The sequence below is a fragment of the Sturnira hondurensis genome, unplaced genomic scaffold (genome assembly GCF_014824575.4).
Source record: "Sturnira hondurensis isolate 20B ecotype Veracruz unplaced genomic scaffold, ASM1482457v3 Scaffold0013299, whole genome shotgun sequence".
Lineage (NCBI taxonomy): Eukaryota > Metazoa > Chordata > Mammalia > Chiroptera > Phyllostomidae > Sturnira > Sturnira hondurensis.
The window spans coordinates 1,588,490-1,614,302 of record NW_028085930.1 but is presented as its reverse complement, the minus strand read 5'-3'; the positions used below and the strand labels follow the sequence as shown (position 1 = coordinate 1,614,302).

Here is a 25,813-nt window from a genome sequence, read left to right as displayed (position 1 = left end):
CAGACTGCCATGACTAAGAATACCCGTTTGTCAAAGTGCAGGAGAACACGGCATTGTACAAACTGGTTCTGTAACAGACCAGCATCATAGCTTCCTCCTTTCATTAACTATTGTTTTCACTTGTTTTATATTCTAAGTTTAGAAATATCCCCAGAAGTCCAAGGCATCACATCTGTGTGACATTGATTCATTTATTTATTCAATATGCATTTATCTTGATTGACCAGGTCCAGGGAAAGGGTGTTAGAAAGGCAACAAGAAACGGAAAAAGAAAACTGGTGATAAGACTGTACCCAAAATTCAAGGCTTATATGAACAATATTATAATTAATTCATTGCTAGTCATAATTAAAGACCAGAATAAATGGAGATGAATATCAAGACATAACCAATATCACAGAGATGTGGTGGACAGAGTGATGCATCGCCCAGATTCTTCTTCAATGATGGTTGTTCCCATAACTGCTAGGAGTGCTATGGACAGAAAGCCTTCAACTGTCACCCCCTTCAGAGATTGTCTCAGCTGAAAAAGTCTGCCTTGACCAGGACCTTGGCCCCTCCCCGGTCTTTCACACTGATGAATGAGGCAATTGGGCTATTTCAGCCTAACCTGGAACAACTCTGACCAGCCATCCTAACCCCAGAGCTCCCAGTGAGGTGGCAGAGGCTGTCACTGGACCTGTAGCAACTCAGTTTCTCCCTCTAACCAGTGCTGTTTATTTTGCTTCTCTTTCACAAGGCTCTTCCTAATAAATATTGCGCATGCTAAAAATATTGCTGATGAAAAAAAATTGCGGATCAGAAGCTCCTCACACAGCATTAGGGAAATACACAGGCAAATTCGTAACTACAAAAAAAGAAGGAAAAATAACCTTGGAATGGAGAGAAAGAAGTAATGCATGGGGGAGGTGATGGGGAAAAAGATAAATTTGGAAAGAAACTGAGGTGAGTCTGAGGCAATAGTAGGGGTGAAATAAGAATGGAGTTGGCTGAAGGTGACAGATGTGGAAAAAACAGGTGTTTATCAGCACAGGCGAGGGATCTAAAAATCTATGGTTGGCTGTATGTGGTCTATGCTTTTTGCTAAAGGTCCTTACCAGAGTCTGCGTTTTGCTGCTACGGATTAAGGCATTTTTACTTAAAAAACAAAAACAAAAACAAAACAAAACTAACAAAGCCAACAAAAACCATAGCTGCTCACTGTCTATGAATGAAGATACTCCATCTCTGAGTGGTGGTAAATGCTTACAGGGAGTCTTGGTAGATCACTAGCACCAGGGCCGGGTGGCAAGGGATGGTGGGGGAGTTCATTCCTGGAACAGGCGTCTCCGGGCCTTGCGCGCTGGACCCGGAGGGCGCTGGGGTCGCACGTGCGGACCTGGACTTGGAGACGGAGGTAGAAGTTGGAGCGGCGAGCTGGGGAGGGGCTCCAAAAGGTGGAAGTCCAGGTTGACGTAGGGACGAGGCGAGCGTCTCAATGGACTAGGGGTGGAGGCCTGAGGCGAGGGCTCTCTAACGGGGCTGTGCGGGTAGGGGCGGAACCCAGCGACGGAGCCTGCTGCAGCGTCAACCCAAGGCGTCGGGAACTCGGGGTCCGCGTCCTCGCTATAGGCCTCTTTCCGGGCGGCGATCTCTGGGACACATGCGCGGAAGAATCTCTGATGGACGGCGACGTCCTCCGCCGGAGCGCCGTGGAGAGAGCCGAGTTCCAAGAGGGCCTGGGGGACCAGCAATAGGGTGTGCCCCCCGAGAGACACTTGCAGGACCGACGTTGGCTCGGGCTCCAGCACCAGGTCGACGTCGTCCAGGGGCAGCTGCAGAGCACAGCCCGGAGCCAGGACCACCACGGAGGTGAGCGTTCCCGCGGCCGGAGGCCCCGCCGGATCTTGCAGGCTGGGCGCAGTCCCAGACTCGGGGCCCGCGGGCTCCTCGACTCGGCGGCGCTTGGCGGAGCCAGGTCCTTCGGGCTGCGGTCCCCACCAGGGCGCAGGATAGGCGCTGGGACTGAGGAGCCGGCTGGCCATCACCTCCGTGGCGCTGCAGGTGGCGCGCTCTAGGCCTGGCAGGGGTCGAGTGTCACTCAGTGACAGGTCTGGATGACAGGTGAGGCGGGCCGGGGGCGGGTGGGGTGCAGGACCGAGCGTCGCGGGGCGATTTTTCGGAGCTTGGGGGGGTCGTCTACCGGGAAGCCCACAGTCGCTAATTCTAGGAGAGCCCGGAGGGGCTCAGGGCCTGGCCTCGCACTTTAGAATCTTCCGCTCCTCTCGCCGACCCATAAGCTCTGGGTGATTAACAGCGTGGGCTGTCAGGTGACCTACGTCTCACTCTAAGCCCCGCCTCCTGCCAGAAAGAGCATCAGGTTTGGTACGGTGCCTTGGTAGGGTAGGTTTTCTAGGAAGTGTAGGGGAATGCGGCTTGGGTGTTTGTTTGGGGCCCGGTGGCCTTTATTCGTGAGGGGGAAAAATAGCCAAAACGCAATCTCATAAATTGCTTGCTTACTTTTAGAGGTAGCGTATGTCTAATGTCTTCTAAGATTTTTCCCGGACGCTATGAAAAGCCTTTACCCCATCTCCCACCACTCCTAATGCAAATGGTTCTTGAAATTCTTTCCATTCAGGAGAGAAATTAGAAATGCAATTTTTTAAAAATAGAAAAGCCCTTACAATATTTAAGTTACATTTTGTTTTGTGAGCAGTCAGGCTGTGGTAATTAATAACAGCAAAATTTATCATGAGATTAACTTTTTGTATTCAAACTTGCTACCTGACCCGTATTACATTGTGTGCTTAAAAATTAAGTTATTCAGTCCTCATTGGTGAGGATCAGAGGAGAGAAGGGAATTTTACAAAATTAAATATTTGGTATGTGTTGAATTAGGGAATTAAATAGTATTGATAGGTTTAACTTTAAAACAGAGATCTTTGACTTTTTACCTATATACTTTGTGCAAAAAATCCAGGTGTGAAATTGTTGGGTTGTAAGTGTGTGGCACCCCAACAATAGTAGATAAGTCCAAACTGCTTTCTTAAGTATTTATCCTAATTTATATTTCTGTATCTGTGGGTAAGTTTCCCTTTGCACCACATGCTTGACAACACTTAGTATGGTTAGATTTCTAAGCATTTTTCAATCTGATGGTGTAAAATGGATTTTCATCATGTATTTGTTGTATTTCTCTGATTATTCACGAGGTTTTCATATATGTATGGCCATTCATATAACATCTGTGTGATGTGCCTTTTCATTGTAGTTGTCTTTTCTTTCTGCATATGAAAATTATTCTCTTTGAATTTGGTATTTGGTGGTCTTACAAACACCAAATTCATAGAATATGACTATATATTTTATATAAAAATAATTTAAAATATATTATATATATTAAATATATATATTTTAAATGTATCAACCTTGGAAGTTGTGTTTCCTGAATGAAGAAGAAAGTTGTGCTTCTAGGGCATACCATAATATGTTCCAGAACTTTCTATGTTCTTGGAAACATGCTCCCTTTACCCTCCGGTGCTGGAAGTCTTACCACTTCTGTCTGCCGTAGGGTCATGAAGACTGATCTCCTCATGCCTTTTATTCTTGCTCATGGTAGGAATCTGTTCATCCCTCAGATTTCAGATTCAAATCTTCAGGTACTCAGTTTATGGTATTTTCTCACTACCCCCTATCTTTATCTTCTACATCTTTTCATCTGCACTCTGAGGCTCATAGCCAATCACAACACTCAAAAAATCTTCACCTTCCCTTTAACTTTATATTAAAATTGAAACCTGCTCCTTCTGAGTACAGTGTTTTCTCTGAAGGCTTCTCAAGTGAAGGCTGTTCTCTCTCCCACACCTTAGTGAAATGTCTGGAGGTATGATATATACATATTTTTTGCTCCTTATTGGTGCTTTCCAACCATTTCTCTATTCTTTCTGAATTTCATGTCATCAGTATAACCACCCTCTATTCTGTCTTGGTGTAGTGCTTTACTCTCTTTCCAACTCCGGGGCTTGTCTCCCACACTTTTAAAGTATGTTTATTCTTGGGTTACTGTCACTCTCTCCCATATTGGTGCCATCCTAATTCTTGGTGATTTCAAAATACACTTAGGTTTCTTGAACACTTAGGTGGTTGTTCCAAAACACTGGTATATCTCCATCCTCTACCACTCCCATGCAATCCAGACTTGCGTATCTTCAAGATAAATTTAAGACTTGGTATATTTAAGATAAATTTAAGTCACATTTTCTTTTGTATTATGAGTTTTTTCTTTTGCTTGTTAGATTACCTATTGGGGGAATTCACTTTCCTCTCTGGATTTGTGATATGTCATCATTTTTGGCATTGGAGGATTTCTGATACACTTACAAGCTGAAATATGCCTTTAAAATGTTAAAGTGATTTTTATGTATCAGTTTCAAGAATGTTGTTCTTGAGGATATTTGGACTATTTGGCTCAGATATTGTTGAAAATCGATGTCCTTAGTTATTTCTAGTATAGATAATGAGGCTTTTGCAGTAGTAGACAGCTTTTCAAACAGGGTTCTCTTCCCTCTTCAGAATAGAAGATACTTTGGCTGGCTATTAATTGATGTGGAATGGGGGGAAGGAGGAAGGATGGTTGCGTTGTGGTGGGAATTGTGGACAAGATGCTAGTACAGGGGGATTCCTTCTATTGGAAGCAGAGATAGAAAATATTAAATCATATTAAACATAGACATTTACTTTCAAAAGCAAGACACATACCTCCAGGAACAAGAAATAAAATAGAAAATCCAGTCTCTGAATGGACAGCTGATATTTGGTGTGTTTGTGGCACTGAGACTAATGGGATTTCTGCTCCTTTGAGAGGGCTGAAAATTGGCCTACTGCCAATCATCAGAGTTTGAAAAGGCACTGAGCGCTATTTTATGGCAGTGCCTGTGGTTGATCAAGGAAAGCCAAGCTGAAACTAAAAACGGCCACTGGGTGATTGCTTGGGGCTTAGACCTATGGCTTTCCACAGAGACGAGTTAAAAGAGTCCCGAAAGCCGTGGTGCTGAGCTGTGGTCCACTAGGAAGTGGAAACTAAAAATTATAACTGTGGAATGCAGAAGATGAATTCCCACTCAAAATGTAACCACTAATGAAAATTGAGGCAACCAACAACATGAGGCAATCCAGTGTGATTAAAATGAAATAATAGACTTTACCTGTGAGGAAATTGAATTAACTGAGCTATTAATTAATGTTAAAAAATTTTAAAACATAAAGGATGGAATACCTTCCATGAAACAAAAATAGGAGTTTATAATACTAACTGGAGAAGTTTGAAACAAGATGAAGGAAGTAAAAATTTTGAAAAGGAAAAAATATACCATCTACAAATGAACACTTTTAATAGAAGTATACAAGAATACTGGAAACAGTTAATAAAATTAGTTAATTGGGTTAAAGAAGAAAGAAAGCTGGAATTAAGGCATACACACATGATACCAAGATGTTAAGAGCAATGGGATATTGAGCACTACCTTATATATACTATATCTGATTGGATTTCCAGAGATGGGTGTGTGTGGGATATTCCAAGATATAGAGCCTAAGATTTTGTGGGATTTCAGCCAAGAAATAATTTCCCATATTGATAGTTAATCAAATTCTACCCAGCTGAATAAAAATAGAATTTACCCCAGAGACATTATAATAAAACTGTAGGACCCCAAAGGAAAAGAAATATTTTAAAATATGCTAAAATGAACAGCTGAATTAAATTTAGAAGGAATAACATTGATTGGCAGGCTTTTTGCTTTCAAAATCAACAAAAATGGCATAGCAATGGACTAACATATTTAGTTAAACATCATGTTATAATTAATGAATAAGCAATAAAACATTTTCAGACGTATAAGACTAAGAGAGTTTACCACACAAAAACATGTTCAGGTTTACAAAACCAAGACAGTTTACCATACATTGGACATGGTGGAAAGAACTATTAAAGAATATACTTCAGCAAGAAGAAAATTGTGGCTAGACTTCAGGAGTGGAATGTAAGAGTGAAAAGGTATAGAAGAATTGGTAAAACATGTTGGCAACTCTAAATAGTATTGATATTAAAAAGATAAAATCATGTTGTTGACTTCAGTTTGGCCACCAGTATTTTATTTTTTAAATAAAAATGTGAAGCAAATATGATAAATAAATTTTTAAAAGTTAGAAGTTTGGTTTACATAGGGAAAAACTTGGGGTAGAATTTTAAAGTTATGAAATAATGTGGAATAGCAGAAATGCAAACATTTTACATCAGTCTATAGGTAAAAATCACCAGATGAACAGATTTTTAAAAGGAAATATATATCCCAAATGCACGCTTGAAACATCTGATTAAATCCAACAGCTATTCATAATGAAAAGTGAACTGACTGGAAGAGAACTTCAGCAGGTTAAGAGGTAACTATGAACAAACATCATGCTATTATATCAAGTAACCATTATACTATTTTGCAGTTTTCCAGAAGAGCAGCTGGACACATCAAGAAAGAGAAAAGCCATAACCTAGAATATAAATTAATGGGAAAACATACAAAGAAAATATAAACATGAGAAATCCAGTGGTTTCTTGATTTGGGAGAAACAGGAGTAACAATATGGGGATGGAGTAGAGTTTGAGGGAAAATAACTGATACAAAACGAAGGGGAATGGAGGTGCCTGGGAATGGTCTTGTGAAAAAGCCCAGACGTATGAGAACAAATTGTCTGTCTGGTATACCTGGGCAGATTTTCTATTTCAAAGACGAAGTCTCGAATCTGCTTTCTCTTCCTTATGACTTCATTTGCGTAGTATAGCCAGTCTGCGGGGAGGGAACTTTTGCAAATGAAGTGCTCAGTTTCGAGGTTGTAGGATAAACGATGTTGGAAATCCCATGGGGACTCCAAGTGGGTAGCTAGAATTGTGTGTGTGTGGGGGGGAGGAGGCAGTTCATTCCTGGAACAGGCGTCTCCGGGCCTTGCGCGCTGGACCGAGAGGACGCTGGGGTTGCACGTGGGGACCTGGATTCAGAAAGGAAGGTAGAGGTCGGAGCGATGAGCTGGGAAAGGGCTCCAGAATGTGGAAGTCCAAGTTGCCGTAGGGACTAGGAGAGCGTTTCAGCAGTGGATAGGGGTGTATTCCTGAAGCGAGGGCGCTCTGGAGGGACTGTGCGGGTTGGGGCCGATCACCCCTCTAGCGGACCGGCGGAACCTAGCGACGGAGTCTGCTGCAGCGTCCATCCAGGGAGGTAGGAACTCGGGCTCCTCATCTTCATCCTAGGCCTCTTTTTGGATGGCGATCTTTAGGACACAAGCACGGAAGAATCCCTGCAGGACGGCGACGTCTTCCCTGAGAGCGTCCAGGAGAGCGCCGACTTCCAGGCTGTCAGGCTGCCCTACCAAGTATTCGTCTCCGAAGCCCAAGAAGACCAGGGGGCCAGCATAAGTGTGTGCCCCCCCCCCCCCCCCAGAGAGACTTGCAGGACCCACGTTGGCTCAGGCTCCAGCACAAGGTAGACGTCGTCCAGGGGCAGCTGCAGAGCACAGCCCGGAGCCAGGACCACCACGGAGGTGAGCGTTCCCGCGGCTGGAGGCCCCGCGGGATCTTGCAGGCTGGGCGCAGCCTGGAGTCGGGGCCTGCGGGCTCTTCCATTCAGTGGTGCTTGGCGGAGCCAGGTCCTTCGGGCTGCGGTCCCCACCGGGGCGCAGGACAGGCCCTGACGCTGGCCATTACCTCCGTGGCGCTGCAGGTGGCGCTCTCTGGGCCTGGCACAGGGGGAGTGTCACTCAGTGACAAATCTCAATGACAGGTGAGGCGGGCGGGGGGCAAGTCCTGAGAGCTTGAGGGTCGCCTGCCGGGAGGCCAGCATTCCAGCTTGTAGGAAACCCACTAATCTTTTCCAAATCTTTAGCTCCTCACGCTGACCCGTGCGCGCAAGAGGTTGCAAATGACACGCTGGGAACCAGAGTCTCAAAACTTCATGCTAGGCTCCGCCCCCTCAGAGGCTCCGCCCCGTGGAAATCGCGGTATCTTTGCCTAGGCTATGGTTGATAGGTCACTGTAAGGAAATACTTCTGTAGGCCTCTAGGGGGCAGAACACTTGAGTAGCTCATTCTTTGGGGAAGACAAAATGATACTAGAACTTCAAATATTACTTACCTCTAGTGATGTTTGTCTGTGATTTCAGGCATTCTAGAGAAAAGAACACTCAAATAGACCACTCCTTTCCCAGCATAAAATGGACCCACCCAATGCTCCATGAAATTCCTTTAATGCTTGTTCTTTAATTTCAGGTTAAATGGAAACTATTGATTTCTTCTTAAGAGGATTTCTGTTTTAACACTAACGTAAAATATTTGTGGCAGTTTCTTCTTGAAGGTTAAGGCTCTTGTAAACTATTAATAATACCAATATAATTAAAACCATCTTAATACAACCAAATCATTTTATTGAGCATTTATTAGATGTCCATCATTTTATTGAATGTTTAAAATGATTTTTTAAAAGCAAGCATGGTTGACATACAAGAAACTGTACATACTCAATGCATGAAACTTTAATTTGGAAATAAGTATATGTCCCTGAAATCATTACAGTAAATACCATAAACATATCTACCATCTCCAAAGTTTCCTCCTGCCCTCTTTGAAAAAAAAAAAAAAGATCTATTTCAGTCTTCATGACAGGTGAAGCTCAGAGTGTAAAGCAAGTTATTAAAAATTAAATAACTAGTTTGTGTTAGATGTAGGAATCAAATGCAGACTTATCTGGTTTTAAATCATGGACTCATTACTCATATTTATTGTGTATACCTAGGAATGGATTGCTAATTGGTACTATGTATTCCTTTTCAAGTTAACAGGTCATGCTTCCCCCTTTTTTCCCCACAATGTTTTTCATAGTTTACACTCCTGTGACCAGAGCATATTTCTGTTTCATTACATTCTTGCAAATGTTTCTTATTGCCAGCTCTTAAAGATTGTCCATCATGGTGTACGAAAATACTATTTTACTGTTTTCATTTTTCAATTCTGAATGCTAATCAAGGTAGATAATTTTGTCATATGCTTATTGGTCATTCTTATATCTTATTCTTTGAACTATTTCTATCTTTAGTCTGCTATTTTACTTAAAAAATTGGATTTTGACTTTTCCACCAGTTTATAGCACAGGTGCCTTCTTCAAAAACCAACTCAGCACCTTCTCAAAAAGGCCATTGCTGACCATTTTATTTCAAATGGCTTTCCCTACTTACTATCTCATCACTCTCTCTCTCTGGCCTTAATAATATTACCACAATGTGTAAAGAAACAAAACATTGTTTAAAAAATGGGTTTTGGACATGCTGTATACCAGTCATTTGTCAAATATATGTGTGGCGAATGTCTCTGTCATAGTTTTGAAGACTTCAGCACTTGATTCACTATAATTCTCACACATTTTATACCTGGCAAAATTTGCCATGACTTTAATTTTCCCTGCATCTCCTCTGCCCCAAATCTTGGCCTCTTAGTTCCCTTTCCCTTCAACAGTTTTGTCCTCCCTCCTGTCTCATGGATTCATACTCTGGATTTTGTCATTACTTCAAATGGTAACTCAATTTCAAACATTTTATTTTCAGAGCAACCCCTCCTAACTTTCTAGCACAGGTCTCTAAATATTCAAACTCTCCAAGACCTTCCTCCCCTGGACAAACCCAGGACCCTGCCACTCTTTCCCTGAAACTGACACCGGCAGGTCCTCACTTCCCTCCTTACCCAGAACTTAACTTCCATGGACAGTCCTTGTAATCATTGCCATGGTCATATCTTCAGCTCCCTTTCTTCTCTGCTACTTTCCTGGTTAATGTATCTGCTACTCTGTGCTTGCACTTGTGCAGCTGCATGGGGCTGGAGAAAAACACTCAAGTCCGTGGACCAGTCTCACTTTACACTCATGATTGTTAACCTCAAGTGGGCCCCAAATGCTGCCCAGTGATCTTGCTGTGATGCTCTATTTCAGTCACTCTCACTTGTTCTAGATGAACATTGCATGCTTTCTCCTCTCTCTGCAAATCTCCAGTGCCTCACTCCTGATGTTCTCCTACATGGTCACCTTGCTGCTTTTTCCCTGAAACAATAGAAGCAATCATAACATATCTCTACAAATTCCTTTTATTACATCTCACCATGCCCCGGGGTCTATATATTCTGCCTTTTCTCCTTTTCCCATGGATGAAATATCTGGGCTCCCAGCGAAGGTCACTTCCTTCCCTTGTGCAATTGATCTCATTCCATGTTACCTCCTTAAGAACATCACTCTAGAATTACCCCATCTCTGCCCAGCACCATCAAATTTTAGCTACCTTCTCTGAATCAATATCTTCAATGTATAATTGAGAGGTAAACGCTCCCATCTTAAAACAAACAAAAACTTTCTTGACATGACTTTCTCCTCTAGTTTCTACATCAATTTTCATTAATTTTCTCTTTCTTTATCAACTAAAACTCTTGATTAGCCAACTACACTTGCATTCTCTCATTTCTCTCCTCTCACTCTCTCTTGACCCCACTGTAGCCAGACTTCTGTCCATGCCAGTCATCTGTAAACACTCTCATGGAAGTCACCAACGACCCCCCACATTATGAAATCTAGTGGTTAATTCTTTCTTCCCTTGAGTCATGAACATGTGAGACAGGCCATCACTCTCTTCTTTGAGGACTTTCTCCCCTGGCATCTTAGATCTCACACTCTTCCCGTCTGTCTCTGGTTTTTCCTTCTCCTAAGCTGTTTGCTTCTTATTCTGAAGGCTGGAATATCCCAGCACCTTGTTGTTGGCTTTATCTTTTTTCTACCAGCCATCACTTTCTTCCTTGAAGGGCCATGTGTAGGTTGGTAGCTCCTTAATATAAGTCTCCCTGCTGTTCCTTTGCCGTGAACATCCAACTGCACTGTCAGCATTTTCTCCTGGATATTTAAGTTGAATTATATTTGTATGTCAGAATAGTTGAAGATTGCCAGTTTTATACATATCCATCTAATAATAGGTATCCAAACTTCAGGTTCAAATTGAGCTCCTCTCATTTCCCCATTCCTGATCCTTTCAGAGGGTTTTCCATCACAGTAATTGGCAATTCCTTCCTGCTGCTCAGGCCAAAAACAATGAAAATTATCCTCGTGTGTCTTTCTTTGACATATCACCTCTATCCCACCTGGATATCCCGGAACATAGTACTTCTTACCATACCTCCTGCTACCACCCTGCTGCCACCTTCATCCTTTTCGTGAATTATTATAAGCCAGTACATCGTTTCCTTACATCTCTGCTTTGTCCTTTTTCAGGCAGTCTCCACACAATAGCTAGGGGAGTTCTGTTAAACCTCAGGTCAAATCATGTCATTCCTCTGCTCAAACATCTCCAATTGCACTCAGGGTCAAAGCCAGTGTTTTTATATCAGCTTACAGGCTCTGTATGATCTGGACTCCCCAGCCTCATTATGTCAGACTGACTCTCCCCATGCTCCTTCTGTTACAGCTCTGTGGCCTCTCTGCTTTCCCTAGAAATTGACAGGCATACTCATAGAGCTAACTATCGCTCTTCTACCCACCTAACTGCATGGTTCCTCACTTCTTTCAGACCAGTACTCAGAGGCTCCATCTCTGAGGCTCACCCAAGCAAACCATCTAAACAGTATTCTCTGAACCTTCCTTTTCTCCCTTAACCTTTAGCACTTATCAGTGTTTAATGCACTGTGCATTCTCTTGATTTATCTTGTTTATCCTTTGTATTATTATCTTCACCAGAGTATCAGCTCACCAGGGCAGTGATTTTTAACTGTTTTGCTCTTTGCTATATTCCCCATTTTGGAATGCTCTCAGCTCTATAGAGGACACTAAAAATATATATTGAATAAATGAATAGTTTTCATCACTTATGAGTATTTTCATTCATTATGAACCCCTTCAAATATTGTGCTCCATTCCATTTTCTGTTTCCTCCCGCAGGAATTCCACTAGTCACATGTTAGTACTCTGTTTTCTCTAAAAACCCTTTTTCTCTTTTTATTATTTTTATGTCTGTGCTCTTCTATGATGTATTATAGGTGGTTTCTGTAACTCTTCAGCTGTTTCCAATCTGTTTAAATGCATAAATTCGATTCCTATTTAAATGCTTATATAGCACAGCTCCTGATGTTCATTTTAACCAATTTTTTAAAGAGTACTTTGCTGTTTTGGATGGTTTCTTGTTCCTTAGCTAAATTTGTTCTCTCTTTTATTTTTTGAAAAGTGTATATATATCTTTACAGCCTTATGGATGTGGTGAATATTCTAATTGTCTGAGGGGGCTGGTTTTGTTATTTCTTTTTTCAGATCTCTCATTTATGTTGTCTTGTTTCCTAAGTCTCTGCTTTGGATTGTGACATTATGCTCATTGGAACTTTACTTCTGAAAGAACTTTGAGGTCTAGGAACAAGGGGCATGCTCTCAGAGAGGACTTGGGTTGCTGTGGGAAGTACATAGAAGCATTATCAAGTGGAGAACCCTTTAAACTCAATTCTCAGTCTCTCTCTCTCTCTCTCTCTCTCTTGTCCCAGCTGCCGCCTGTTGCCTTTCTCTACCTCTCCTCTCCTTTCCTTCACTTTTCCTTCTTTCCTTTCTTCTTCCTCTCTTACGTCTTCCTTTCATTTCTCATAAATACAGTGTGAGTTCTAGAGCAAAGTCACACGAGGGCCACCCTTGGTTTGCACCTCCACCCCTTGGTGGAGATTCAATGCCATCCATATCAAAATCCCAATGACATTCTCTAAAGAAGTAGAAAAAAAATCCTAAAATTTATATGAAACCACAAATGACCCCAAATAGCCACAGAAATCTTGAGCAAACACAAAGCTGGAGACATCATACTTTCTATTTCAAAATACACTACAAATCTGCAATAATCAAAACAGTATGGTGCTGGCATAGAAACAGTCATATAGACCAATGGAACATAACAGCCCAGAAATAAATCCCCACATTTACAGTCAATGGAACTTTGACAAGGGTGCCAAGAATACACAATAGGGAAAGCATAGTCTCTCTAACAAACGGTGTTGGGAAGACTGGATATCTACATGGAGAAGAATGAAATTGGACCCTTATCTCACAAGTATCCAAAAATCAACTCCAAATGGATTAATGATTTAAACATAAGACCTGAAGCAGAAAAACTACTGGAAGAAAACATAGAGGAGAAGCTTTTTGACATTGGTCTGGGCAATGATTTTTTGGATATGACATCAAAAGCACAGTAAAAAAAGGAAATATAATCAAGTGAGTTTGCATCAAACTAAACAAAGGAAAAATCAACAAAATAAAGGGCAACCTCCAGAATGGGAGAAAATATTTGCAAACCATATATTTGATAAGTGGTTAAAATTCAAAATATATAAGCAACTCAAACAACTCATTAGCTAATAATAATAATAGTAGTAGCAGTAATAACCTGATTTTAAAATGGGCGGGTCCTGACTGGTGTGGCTTAGTGGGTTGGGCATGGCCCTGCCAAGTGAACGGTCACTGGTTCAATTCCCAGTCAGGGCACATGCCTGAGTTGGGGGCCAGATCTCTGTTGGAGGTGTGCGAGAGGCAACCAAGCAATGTTTCTCTCCCTTTCTTCCCCTCTCTCTAAAAATAAATAAGTAAAATCTTTTAAAAATAAAATAAAAATGGGCAAAATATATAAATACACGTTTCTCAAAAGACAACATACAAAAGGCCAACAAACATGAAAGGTACTTAACAGCACTGGTTATTAGGGAAATGCAAATCAAAACCACAGTGAGATATTACTTTACATCTGTTAGAGTGGCTAATTGAAAAAGATAAGTATTGACAGGGATATGGGGAAAAAAAGGAACATTTGTACATTGTTCATGGGAATATAAATTGGTAAGCCATTATGGAAAACAATATGGAGGTTCTTCAAGAAATTAAAAATAGAACTACTATATGACCCAGCAATCCTAATCCAGAAATTAAACTCAGCATCTCAAAGAGATATACACACTCCCCATATTCATTACAGCATTATTCACAATGACCAAGCTATGGAAAAAAGCTAAATGTCCCTCAGTGGATAAATAAAGAAAATGTGATATATACACACTCTCACACAGTGGAATATTAATCAGTCTTTAGAAAGAAAAATCCTGCCATTTGTGACAAAGATGAACCTGGAGGACATTATGCTTAAATGAAATAGGCCAAACACAGAAAGACCAATGCTGTACTATCTCACTTATGTGTGGAATCTGAAAAAGTCAAACTCATAGAAACACATAGTAAAATGATGGTTGTCAGAGGCTGGGAGGGGGTAGGAAATAAGGAGACACTGAAGAATGAAAAGTTTCAGTTATGCAATATGAATAAATTCTGGAGAGCTAATGTATCCTATGGTGACTGTAGCTAACAATACTGTATTGTATACTTGAAATTTGCTAAGAGTATAGATCTTAAGTGTTACCACCATAAAAGAAGTAACTATGTGAGGTGGTGTAGTGATCATTTCACCCCATATTAAACATCAACTATTGACCTGAAATGTATACAATTTTTATTTGTCAATTATACCCGAATAAAGCTTAAAAAATTAGAAGCGGACAGCTGACCTAAGACTTTCAGAACAACCAGGTAACCTCAGATAGTTCCCAGCTTCTGCCCAAGACATCAAGCCAAGATTCCTGTCTATTTCCTATTTTCTTTCATATTTGTTTGCTTATAATCATTCTTCTCATTTTCTATAGTTCCCTGGTGTCATCTATTCATAATGGCCCTTTTTGTCTTTTCTTTTATCCTTAATATAATTGTTAGGTCAAAACAGAATCATTCCAACAGCATTCTTAGATTATCACAAACTATCTTCACTGCCTTTAATTGAACTGATTGCTGGATATACCATCCATCATCAGATACCCATGATAAAAAATCTGGGGCAATTTCAGTCTCATCAAATGAGACCATGGGAAATTATAGCCAATGATATTTCTAATTGCACCCACATGGACGAATTGTCTTATACAAATCAGTCTATGACTCTGCTAGTGCCCTTGGCTGCAGAAAAAAAAATTATAATCTATTAGTCAGACCCTGGGTAATTCTAAATTTAAATTCAACAACTTTGGTAGGGTGGCGAGCCAAATACCTGCTAACTGAAAGAAACTAATAGAGATCCAAATACATAACTCAGGCTAATGTAAGCCCTTGGTTTTGATATCCTGTTGTGAACAACTCCTTTTTCCTTAAATCTCCATATGACCCTACTTTGTCACAAGGGTGCCTGATCCTGTTTGTCTCAAGCTAATTCATCATACACTTTAGAAACAGTATTGTGAGACTTGTCTGTACACTGAGACCCTAATTCTGTAAATTACCCTGGGGAAATTTTGACTCACAGTTTATGCAAATAAGTAGAGCAATTTTTCCATTGGTGAGAATCATACAAATACTACAAGAAACTTATTAACTCTGGCAAAATCATTAATGATACCACCTCTATCCTAGATGGAATACAGATTAGTCTCAACTTATTGGCACAAGTGGTAATGGACAATGACTTTACTCTAGAGTTCTCATTAGCTGGTCATTATGACATTTGTACCATTGTTAATATTTTTGCTGTCCTGGGAATAACAAACAGACAAGGTGGAATAGGCTATATATCAAATCAAGAGAAAGCTACTTGGTTTTCTAAACCTGATCCTCATTCTATATGGGATTTGTTCTCTTGGCCTGAGCTGGGTAACTGGAGTTCCTGATTCTGAAACAAAAACAACTAATTATTTTTGTTTTTGTCACATTGGTCATGATGCTGTTCTGTTGCATCCTTTCCACAGTCTTCAATGCTTTAGCACAGCCACCTTCTCATCGATGATAGCCGTGATGATACAAAATACCAAGAACATCTTGCACTATGATTGAGTGTGGAGATAAAGGAACAACCCTAGCAGTGAATATCTGGATCTCTACCCTTCCCTGAATTGATCCCTCTTGCAAGCAAAAAAATGATCAAAAAGAGGTAGAGGAGGAAGTTGAGAGACTCAACATACAAATGAACAATAACCAGATCCACAACTTCTGCACCAACCAGCCCCAGAAGCCAAACCAGAATCTCTACAGCAACTAACCCGAAGTGGTCAGACCTGGTCCATGACTGCTGGCAAGGGCAGAATTTCCGCCCTCTCAAAGAAGCTGAAATCCCCACTGCCACCACATGGTTTTAGCTCCAGCTCCTTGAGGGAACCCCAGTGTCACCTATGCAGTTAAAGTTTGAACTCCCTCTCCATTTCTGGACCCTATAAAGTTATTTATTTTGAGAACTGATATCTATGTTAAATATTTTCCTTACTGTCTACAGGAGAGAATATCTCTCCCCATACTGACTATCATCTTGGCCAGAATTCATGAACACACATACACTTACCTATACCATGTGCCCTCCTGTAGCACAGAATAAAGAATCAGCAGTTAATCACCCTCAAGTTCCTGACCAGAATAATGATTTTATTTCTGCAAATAGTACTTTTATTTTTTCAAAGCATCGCACTCTACACATAAAGAAATAACTGAAGACATTTATTTTGGACTGAGTGGCCAAAAATACTCATGAACTAAAACATGTAGCCCTGACAAGGATGGCCTAGTGGGTTGAGCGTCATCCTGTAAAGCCAAAGGTCATCAGTTTGATTCCAGGTCAGGTCACATGCCTGGGTTGTGAGCCCGGTCCTGGTTAGGGCACGTGCAAGGGGCATCTAATCAATGTTCCTTTCACATATGGATGTTTCTCTCTCTCTTTCTCCATCCCCTCCCTTCTCTCTAAAAATAAGTAAATAAAAAGCTTTTAATGTAAAAGTAGTGGATACATCTTGCAAACATCCTATAAAATGGCAAATACCTAGCAAATAAAAGAAATATTGAGAGACCAAAATGATAAGAAGTCCATGGTAGCTTAGAGCTTTGGTTTTATTAACTAAATATGGGGATCAGGGGGCAAACCTGAGTATACACAGAATAGGAAACTGCATCAGAGAACCCCTAAACAGATCTCAGCTACCCAAATATGATTTCATCAATGGGTAAATGAAAGCACTCAATCTTCACAGAGAAATGGTAGGAACTTTTGTCTGTGTTTACCTTGTCTCTGAATGGAAGGTGAAATTAAGGCTCCTCTGAAAATTCACAGTCAAGGCAGGAAATACATGTTTGACACTCAGATGACCCATTGGGATAAGTAAGGGTCTTGGTCACTCCACAAAGTAAGGTGGAGGTGCATGGATAGTTCAGACTATCCATCACTTAGGATAGTCTGAACATTTTAATAATATTAATTCTTCCAATCCATAAACACGGGATATCTTTCCATTTATCTATCTTCTTTAATTTCTTTCATCAATGTTTTATAATGTTTAGTGTAGGTCTTTCACCTCTTTTGTTAAGTTTATTCTTAAGTATTTTTGCTTTTTGTTTCTATCATAAATTGACTTGTTTTCTTAAACTTTTTAAGGTAGTTTGTTGTTTGTGTATAGAAATGATACTGATTTTTGTATTTTGATTTTGTATCTTGCAACTTTACTGAATTTGATCAGTACTAATAGTTTTGTTGTTGTTACTGTGGAGCCTTTAGGGTTTTCTACATATATAATCATATAATCTGCAGCTAGAGATAGTTTTACTTCTTTCTTTATGATTTTGGATGCCTTTTATTTCTTTTTCAATTTTAATTGCTCTGGGTTAGACTGCCAGTCTATGTTGAATGGAAGTAGTAAGAGTGGATACCATTGTTTTGCACCAAATCCTAGGGAAAGGCTTTCAGCTTTTCCCCATTGACTAGGATGTTGACTGTAGGCTTTCCACATGTGGTCTTTATTGTGTTAATGTGTGTTCCTTCTATATCTATTTTGTTAAGAGGGTTTTTTTAAACTAGGAATGGAAGAATCGTGGTTCAATTCCCAGTCAGGGCACATGCCTGGGTTGCAGGCCAGTTCCCAGCAGGGAACGCACAAGAGGCAACCATACATTGGTATTCCTCTCCCTGACCCTTCCCCTCTAAAGATAAATAAATAAAATTTAAAAATTAAAAAAAAACTAGGAACGGATATTGAATTTTTCAAAAGCTTTTTATGTACCTATCGAGATGACCACATAGTTTTTATCTTTCATTCTGCTAATGTGGTATATATCACATTGACCGATTGGGATATGTTGAAACATCTGTGTATCCCAGGGCCAAATTTCACTTGGTCATGTCATATAATCCTTTTGATGTGTTGTTAAATTTGGTTTGCTAGTATTTTATTGAGGATCTTTGCATCTATGTTCATCAGGGATATTGGCCTGTAGTTTTCTTTTCTTGTGGTGTCTGCCCAGCTTTTGTATCAGGATTATGCTGATCTTATAAATGAGTTTGGAAGTGTCCCCTCCTCTTCTATTTTTTTGGAAGAGTTTAGGAAGGTTTTTATTCTTCTTTGAAAGTTTGGTAGAATTCACCCATGAAACCATCTTTGTTAGGAGGTTTTGATTACTGATTCAATTTCCTTATTTGTTATTGATCTGTTCTGGCATTCTATTTCTTCTTAATTCAGTATTGTATGTTTCAATGAGTTCATTCATTTCTTTTAGCTTATCCAATTTGTCGGTATATAATTATTCATAATAGTCCCTTAAGATTCTTTTTATTTCTCAGGCACCGATTATAATGACTCCCTTTTTATTTTTGATTCTATTTATTTGAATTCTCTCCCTTTTTTTCTTAGTCAAGCTAAAAGTTGGTCAATTTATTTTTTTTTCAAAAAAAGAACTCATAGTTTTGTTGATTTCTCTATTGTCTATTTGACTTGTTTGTGCTCTAATCTTTTTTATTTTCTTTCTTCTTCACTTTAGGTTTTGTTCTCATTTTTCTAGTTCTTTGAGGTATTAAGTTAGGTTTACTTATTTGAGATGTTTCTTCTTTTATTTTTTTTCATTATTTATTTATTTATCTTTTTAGAGAGGAAGGGAAGGAGAGAAGGAGAGAAATATCAATGTATGGTTGCCTCTCGTGAGTCCCCTGCTGGGAACTGGCCTGCTACCCAGGCATGTGCCCTGACTGGGAATCGAACCAGCAACTCTGATTCGCAGGCCGGCACTCAATTCACTGAGCCACACTAGCCAGGGATCACTTCTTCATTTTTTAATCATTGAATAATATTCCATTATTTGCACATACCACAGCTTGTTTATCCATCTGCCTATTGAAGAACATCTTAGTCGCATTCAGTTTTTGAAGCAATGGATTTTTGGTGGTTCTCATTAAGTTGAGTTAAAGTCTCAAGGGCTCGTCTAGATTACTTGTGCACAAATTGACACAAGAGCTTTTTGTAGTTAAAGTTGTCTAGAGAAAGAGGCTGATGAATAGCTGTTTCTAGGTTACCGAAACTGTTCACATTTAGGTTCCCCAGGAGAGGGACTCTTTCTGAGGACTTAGATCATAAAGAGGATTTCAACCTTAGGAAATATTGGTACCAGTTGTCTATAATATCCAGTTAAAGCCAGAAATACCTTCAATTGTATTTTGTGAGGGGTGTAGGATATGTTTGGATAATCTTTAGTCTGTCAGGAGAGAATATTTCCCCCTCCTGAGCTGGGTCATGCCCTAAAAATAATGGACTGTCGTTTGGCAAAATTATAACTTATCTTTGGAAACTTTGTCTTTTTTTGCTAAGCCTGGGGGGAAGTAAATGGAATCCTTTTACAGCCTTCATTGTTCTCTAAACAAGATAGGAAATTTTCTATACATTGTGTTAGAACTTAAACCACAAGAAAAATTTAGATCTTTTAAGTCTTGATTGAGGACCTGGGGAAAAAAGAGAGGGTCTTGAGTGAACTGCTGATGCATGACTGTCCAGGTGCATTATTGTTTTCTCCAGATGAAGGTAAAAAAATGAACATATTGTTCATATTGTTCATTGTTCATTTTCTCCCAGTATTGTTCCTATATGGAAGCATACTACAAAAAAATAGGCAGAGCCAAGAGTCACTACAGTGAAGAAAGTGGCTTCAGGTGGAATTGATGACAGGATGGTATTAGGGTAAATTTCCACCACAAAGTGAGGTGTACCTATTTTGTTGATGGCCTTAAAGTCTTAAATAAATAGACATATTCTTGTCTGGTTTCTTTCTAGCAAGATGAGAGTGTTACAGGGCTGGGTATGAGAAGCCTTTTATATATAAGTCCTTTTTAAATTTATTTTTTATTGATTCTAGAGAGAGGGGAAGGGAGGGAGAAAGAGAAACTTCGATGTGAGAGAGAAACATTGATTGGTTGCCTCTTGCAGGCATCCCAACTAGGGTCCAAACCCACAAGCTAGGCATGTGCCCTTATTAGGAACTGAACCAGTGACCTTTTGGTTTGTAGGACAATGCCCAGCGAACTGAGTTCCACCAGCCAATGCTGTATATAAGACCTTTAACTATCGGTTTGAACTCTTCCTTTGGCTTAAAGGGATATTACAGAAGTTTGGGTCATGGTTTGGTAGAATGTATCTGAACTTTAATAAGTTCTGCTCCCAGTATTGTTCCTATATCTGTGGAACTTCTAGCCCATAGAGGTTCAGGTATAGTGTCAACATCCTTATCAGGGGTATGGATCACATAAAACATGCAAAGGTATTTTCAGAAGACACAATTGCTTATGAATAAAAACATTCTCTGAAACCTCAAGAAATAGGTATGCTTTTAATATAACAATTCTGTGTGTAAAGTAAGTCTAGAGAAAGAGGCTGATGAATAGCTGTTTCTAGGTTACCGAAACTGTTCACATTTAGGTTCCCCAGGAGAGGGACTCTTTCTGAGGACTTAGATCATAAAGAGGATTTCAACCTTAGGAAATATTGGTACCAGTTGTCTATAATATCCAGTTAAAGCCAGAAATACCTTCAATTGTATTTTGTGAGGGGTGTAGGATATGTTTGGATAATCTTTAGTCTGTCAGGAGAGAATATTTCCCCCTCCTGAGCTGGGTCATGCCCTAAAAATAATGGACTGTCGTTTGGCAAAATTATAACTTATCTTTGGAAACTTTGTCTTTTTTTGCTAAGCCTGGGGGGAAGTACCTATTAAATCTATAGGTATGTTATCAAAGAGGGAATGAGGTAAGGGAATGTTTCTAGTCAAGGGCTCAAGGATTATAGTTAAAGGCTCAGAGATAGGGGAAATCTATGAGTTATTTGAAATATCAACCACCTGTGTGATACATTTTACTCCAAGAAAGTAGCTGAACAATGATGACTGGGTTTAATAGAGAAACAGTAGCATTTTGTCAATTTTTATTAGAAATGTTTCAGGTATAGTTTTTAGGAGACTTTGCCCAAGTTTTCAGGCTTGTTTTTGGACTCCCAGGTTTATTGTGATAAGAGAGATTCTGTAGGTCCTTTTCTGGGTCAGTCCAATCTGCTTTGCCATCTAGGAGTTAGCAACTGCAGTTCCGACCAATATGTAGATGAGCCATAAAAGTCAGGCAATTCTGGGTCTTATGCATCCAAAAGAATACTCAACTCTTCTATGAATATTTGCTGGTCTTATCTTTCCTAATAGCTCTCAATTCAGCACAGGTCCAGGGTTTAAACTCTACAATAGCCTGAATACCTGAAACATGGGTGATGGATCTTTAGAGGCAACTACATTATGGGTTCTTGCAAGAGTTGTTGAGAAAAGGTAGGGGCCCTGGACAAGGGGAATTGGAGGAGGACTCAATGGAAGTGCAGAAAGGGAGAGAATGGCAGGGTAAGGGAAAGAGAATTCTGGGATGGGGAAACAACTGGAGGGCAAGAAAGGAGGATTTTCCAGGGAAATGAGTCTAGTTTGTTGCTGTTTGCCAAATTGCTCTTTAACTTTGGCCAAAGAATCTATTAATAAAGCAGCTTTCAGTTCAGAGTTTTGTTTTGAGGCCTCTTTATTCCCAACAAAAAAGTCCTGCCCATTGAGCCTGAGAAATCCTATTCCCTTTCTTTTCTAAGGCACCTCTCAAATGAACAGTTTTGTTCAAATCAAATCATCCTTGGTGAAGTTATGCCACTTCAAGAGATAGGCACAAGATTAGGATTATAAAAAGACTACATAGAAGAAGCAGTTATTTTTCCTGGAGGAGGAGAGGATTTAGACTTAGATTACCCCACAAGAGCTGGCAAAGGTAGATAAAACATAGTGCTTGTGCGCCTTGTGTCTTTAGCCACCAACGCGATGGTTGGCTGCCTCTGAGCACACATCTGACAGTCTGCACCCCTTAGCAGCAGTCAAACTACAGAGAACATTGTTTATGGATCAACCCAAAACTTTCAGGCCAAAAAGTCAGGACAGACAGCTTCATTTGGTTTTATTGATGGGCCACAGCAAAGTTTCTCCAAAGGGAGGCCAGTCTAGTGAGAACAGCAAACTCACCAGACTGTGATGTTGGCTTGAACAACAGGCGTATAGGACCTGTTACTGTTATCTACCCTCTAGTTCTTGTTCTCATGACAGCATTTTCAGCCAGCACAGTGCAAAATGGAAACATGACAGAGAGCAAAAGGAGATGAAAAGCAACGGCTTGATTCCATCAAGGATGCCAAATAACCAGTAACAAAACCTGGTTCCACACTGAGAATAAATAGCCAAGGAACCAATGCAATGAGAGAGTTCAAGCCTGGTGCTGACTTGCCACATTGCTATTGACTTTATGACCCAGGAGTTGCAAGGTGCCTTCATGGGTCTGCACCTGGTTGAAGGCTGAGGTCCATGGCAATGGACAGTGCAAGACTATATCACACTGGAACTTCCAGGAAAACTGAAAATAAAGAAAGCCCCCTTAAATGAGAACAAGCAGAAGCTACTTATTTAGAGCTTGTTGCAGCCATAGTGTCAACCCCATCACCTGCCTTTGACAGAGACTTATAGGCAGGCAAGGGAGTAGGAAAGCTCTAGAGTGGAGAAAGGGAAGACTTCAGGCAGGTTTGACTGGAGGTTGTTGGCAGGGGGAGGCTGGAGGCAGGCTAACTAGAAGCAGGGCATCCTATGTCATTGGTTTGGTTTGTGTGCTTTGTGTCTTAGGCATAGTGTATTTGGCTTTCTTAAGTTGGTCCTGAGTTGGAAGTGGGGATGAAAATTAGAAAATCTCACCAAGTCCTAACCATTTGGGGCCAGTTTCTGAAGAGGTTACGGTTTTCTTTCTGGGTTGCTACAAAGGTTGTGGGTCAGAATTCTATTGTCATGTATGGTCTGGTCATTGTCTTATATATTCATTCTTTTTAAATCCCATTATCCCCATGGCTACCCTGGAGTCCAGCTCCCTAATGACATCCCCTATCACCACTGGCCAAGGCTGCCCTACTGAGTTTCTCAGTGATACTGGTGCTTTCTAGTGCATTCCTTTTTTTAAATTTTAAAATTTTATTTATTTTAGAGGGAAAGGGAGGAAGAGAGGGAGAAACATCAACATGTGGTTGCCTCTCACACGCCCCCTATACCTGGCCTACAACCCAGGCATGTGCTCTGACTGGGAATCGATCTAGCAACCCCTTGCTTCTCAGGCTGGCACTCAGTCCACTGAGCCACACCAGCCAGGGCCCACTGCATTTCTTATTGTATTGCTACTCAGTGTCCCTCTAGGCACTCCCACACTTCATAGTGGCTGATATATTATCCGGCCTTAGGTAGTATATCCACTGTATCATACCCACTGCTCTGAACCTTTTGATTCTTTATTCTGTCTGCCTTTCAATTATGACATTTCTACTTAAGTTTGTGTTGGACATCCTTTTATCCAAGCTTCCAAGAGTCACATATCCGAATGTGAATATTGTCTTCTTACAGGTCCTTGCCAGGGTGTTCATTCCTGTGTCATGAGAGAGTGCTTCTAAAATGATAAACTCTCCCTTGCCCAAGCTGACATTCGGCACTCTCAGTCCTATACTGGGCTTCTGCTGGTATAGGCTGAGTGAGTTCTGTAGCTCTTCAGGCTATATATATAGTCCCCTTCCTTATGTACAGGTCTAGCATTTCCATGGCTGGATTAGATTGTGCTTTAGTTATTGGCTTGGTGGCTAAGAGAGGAGATGAGGTTAAATCTTGAGGTTGGTGCATATTGTCTTGGCGGGCATCATTTTAAAACAAGGGAGAATGGCCAACTCTTTACAGAGAGGAGTGGGACACTTCTGTGGGCCAGGAGGATTGAGAAGGATCTGTGGATTTATGATATTCATGTGTATCTTACCTGACTGTCTCTATGCAATGTTTCAGGACCCAATTAGGCTGCCATTTCACCATCACAGTTTGCGGAGTTTGAGAATTCAATCTTTTATGATTCTCCACTATTTACAGTAAATCCTCAGCCAGATCCTCAGTTTTTTCACCCCCATAGCTCCAGGAGACAAAAGGCTATAGGTATGTCACCAAGGAGATTGTCTTGATCTCATAAGTAGGTTTTTATTGGTAATTAATCATGCTCAGCCTTTCATTTTTTCTCAAATGCATTAATTGCTTCAGCAGCAGCCATAGAAATCCATGCTACTTATCAATATTAGTTCTTGTAATTACTATTGCCAAATTTCTCAAATGCCTGGGATATTGCCAATGTTGGGATATTGCCAATTCCTTTCTACTAGTATCCCAGTAAGTTCACCACTGATTAAAATCTTACCTGATTTGCTGGAACATCTATGGGCTACTATTGCTCCATGATTCAACTCTGAAATCCATTTCATTGGCTGCTTCCTATGATGACTCCTGGCACCAGCTGTCTTAAATTGATTTGGGAAAACCCTAAGATGGGGATTTGCATGCAGGAACTTAGAGGAACAAAGAAAATACAACTGGACAGGTGAAGAAGTTGAGCTAGGATGTAGTTGCAACAAAGGCCTCTGCCAACCCACTGAGATCTCTAGAATTGGGATGGTCCTTCATTGTTGTCTTGAACCAAGTGAACTGGGCCTGCGCACCGCTTGTTCGAACAGTCATTGGCATGGACTATTCAAGGAAGTTGAGGATAATTCCTGGAGAGTGACTCAGCTGCATTAGCTGCTAATAATCCTAGCAGTCCTAATGGGGTGGGGATATGGACATTTCACCCCAGTATCACTACAGCACTAAAATTGGAAATTGGGCCATGAGTGATTGCTTGAGGATGGGAACTGTGATTTTTGAGTGGCAAATTGTATGAACTCCATTTGGGAGGTTCTGAGTTCTGGATCTTAGGGAACCATGAAGAAGTAAAGGAAAAATCTCTACTGTGGAACATAAAATGAACTCCCATTTAAAATATGTCCATAAAACAAAATTTCTTTGCTTAGGAGAAAATCAGTCTCATTAAATGTTGCCAAATAATTGGAGATTTTATGTCTGAATTAATGGAATTATTGATACGAAAATTAAAATAAGAGTGTTTAAATTCTTCTAGCGATAAAGTAGGAGATAACATTCACAAAACAAGAAGTTTATATGACATTGACCAAGAGGTGTGAAAGAAAAGGAGCAGGTAGATATATAAAAAAAAAAACCCCAAGTAATTAGAAGTCTTGAAAAGGAACAATGCAGTACTTGAACAGAATTTAAAAATAGAAATAACAGAATTAGTGAATTGGAAGAGAGAAAGTAGATTATTATAAAAGGCACAAAAACATAATTTAGATATTAAGAGGCACACTGCTAGGAACATTAATTAAGCAGCTCCAACATTTCTTTACTGGAAGTTCCACAGATTGGAGAGGGGTTCAAAAGTTCAACCCATATTAATCCATTCTTTTTTTAAATTTTAAGAAAAGAGTTAATTCTCCAGATTTAGAAAGCTCA

The 25,813-nt window shown here is 40.3% G+C and overlaps 1 protein-coding gene and 1 pseudogene across 1 annotated transcript; both read right to left on the bottom strand.

Moving 5' to 3' along the window:
- Window positions 1-1,188: 1,188 nt before the first annotated feature.
- On the bottom strand, window positions 1,189-2,041 carry LOC118997484 (proline-rich protein 23C-like). Its single transcript, XM_037061165.1, has one exon. The coding sequence runs from the start codon at window positions 2,022-2,024 to the stop codon at window positions 1,308-1,310; it is 717 nt and encodes a 238-aa protein (XP_036917060.1). The 5' UTR covers window positions 2,025-2,041; the 3' UTR covers window positions 1,189-1,307.
- A 4,908-nt stretch (window positions 2,042-6,949) lies between these two features.
- LOC118997494 (proline-rich protein 23A-like) lies at window positions 6,950-7,651 on the bottom strand (annotated as a pseudogene).
- Window positions 7,652-25,813: the final 18,162 nt, after the last annotated feature.

Excerpts from the sequence above, each read along its gene's own strand:
- LOC118997484 (XM_037061165.1), bottom strand. The coding sequence starts at position 2,024 with ATGGCCAGCCGGCTCCTCAGTCCCAGCGCCTATCCTGCGCCCTGGTGG.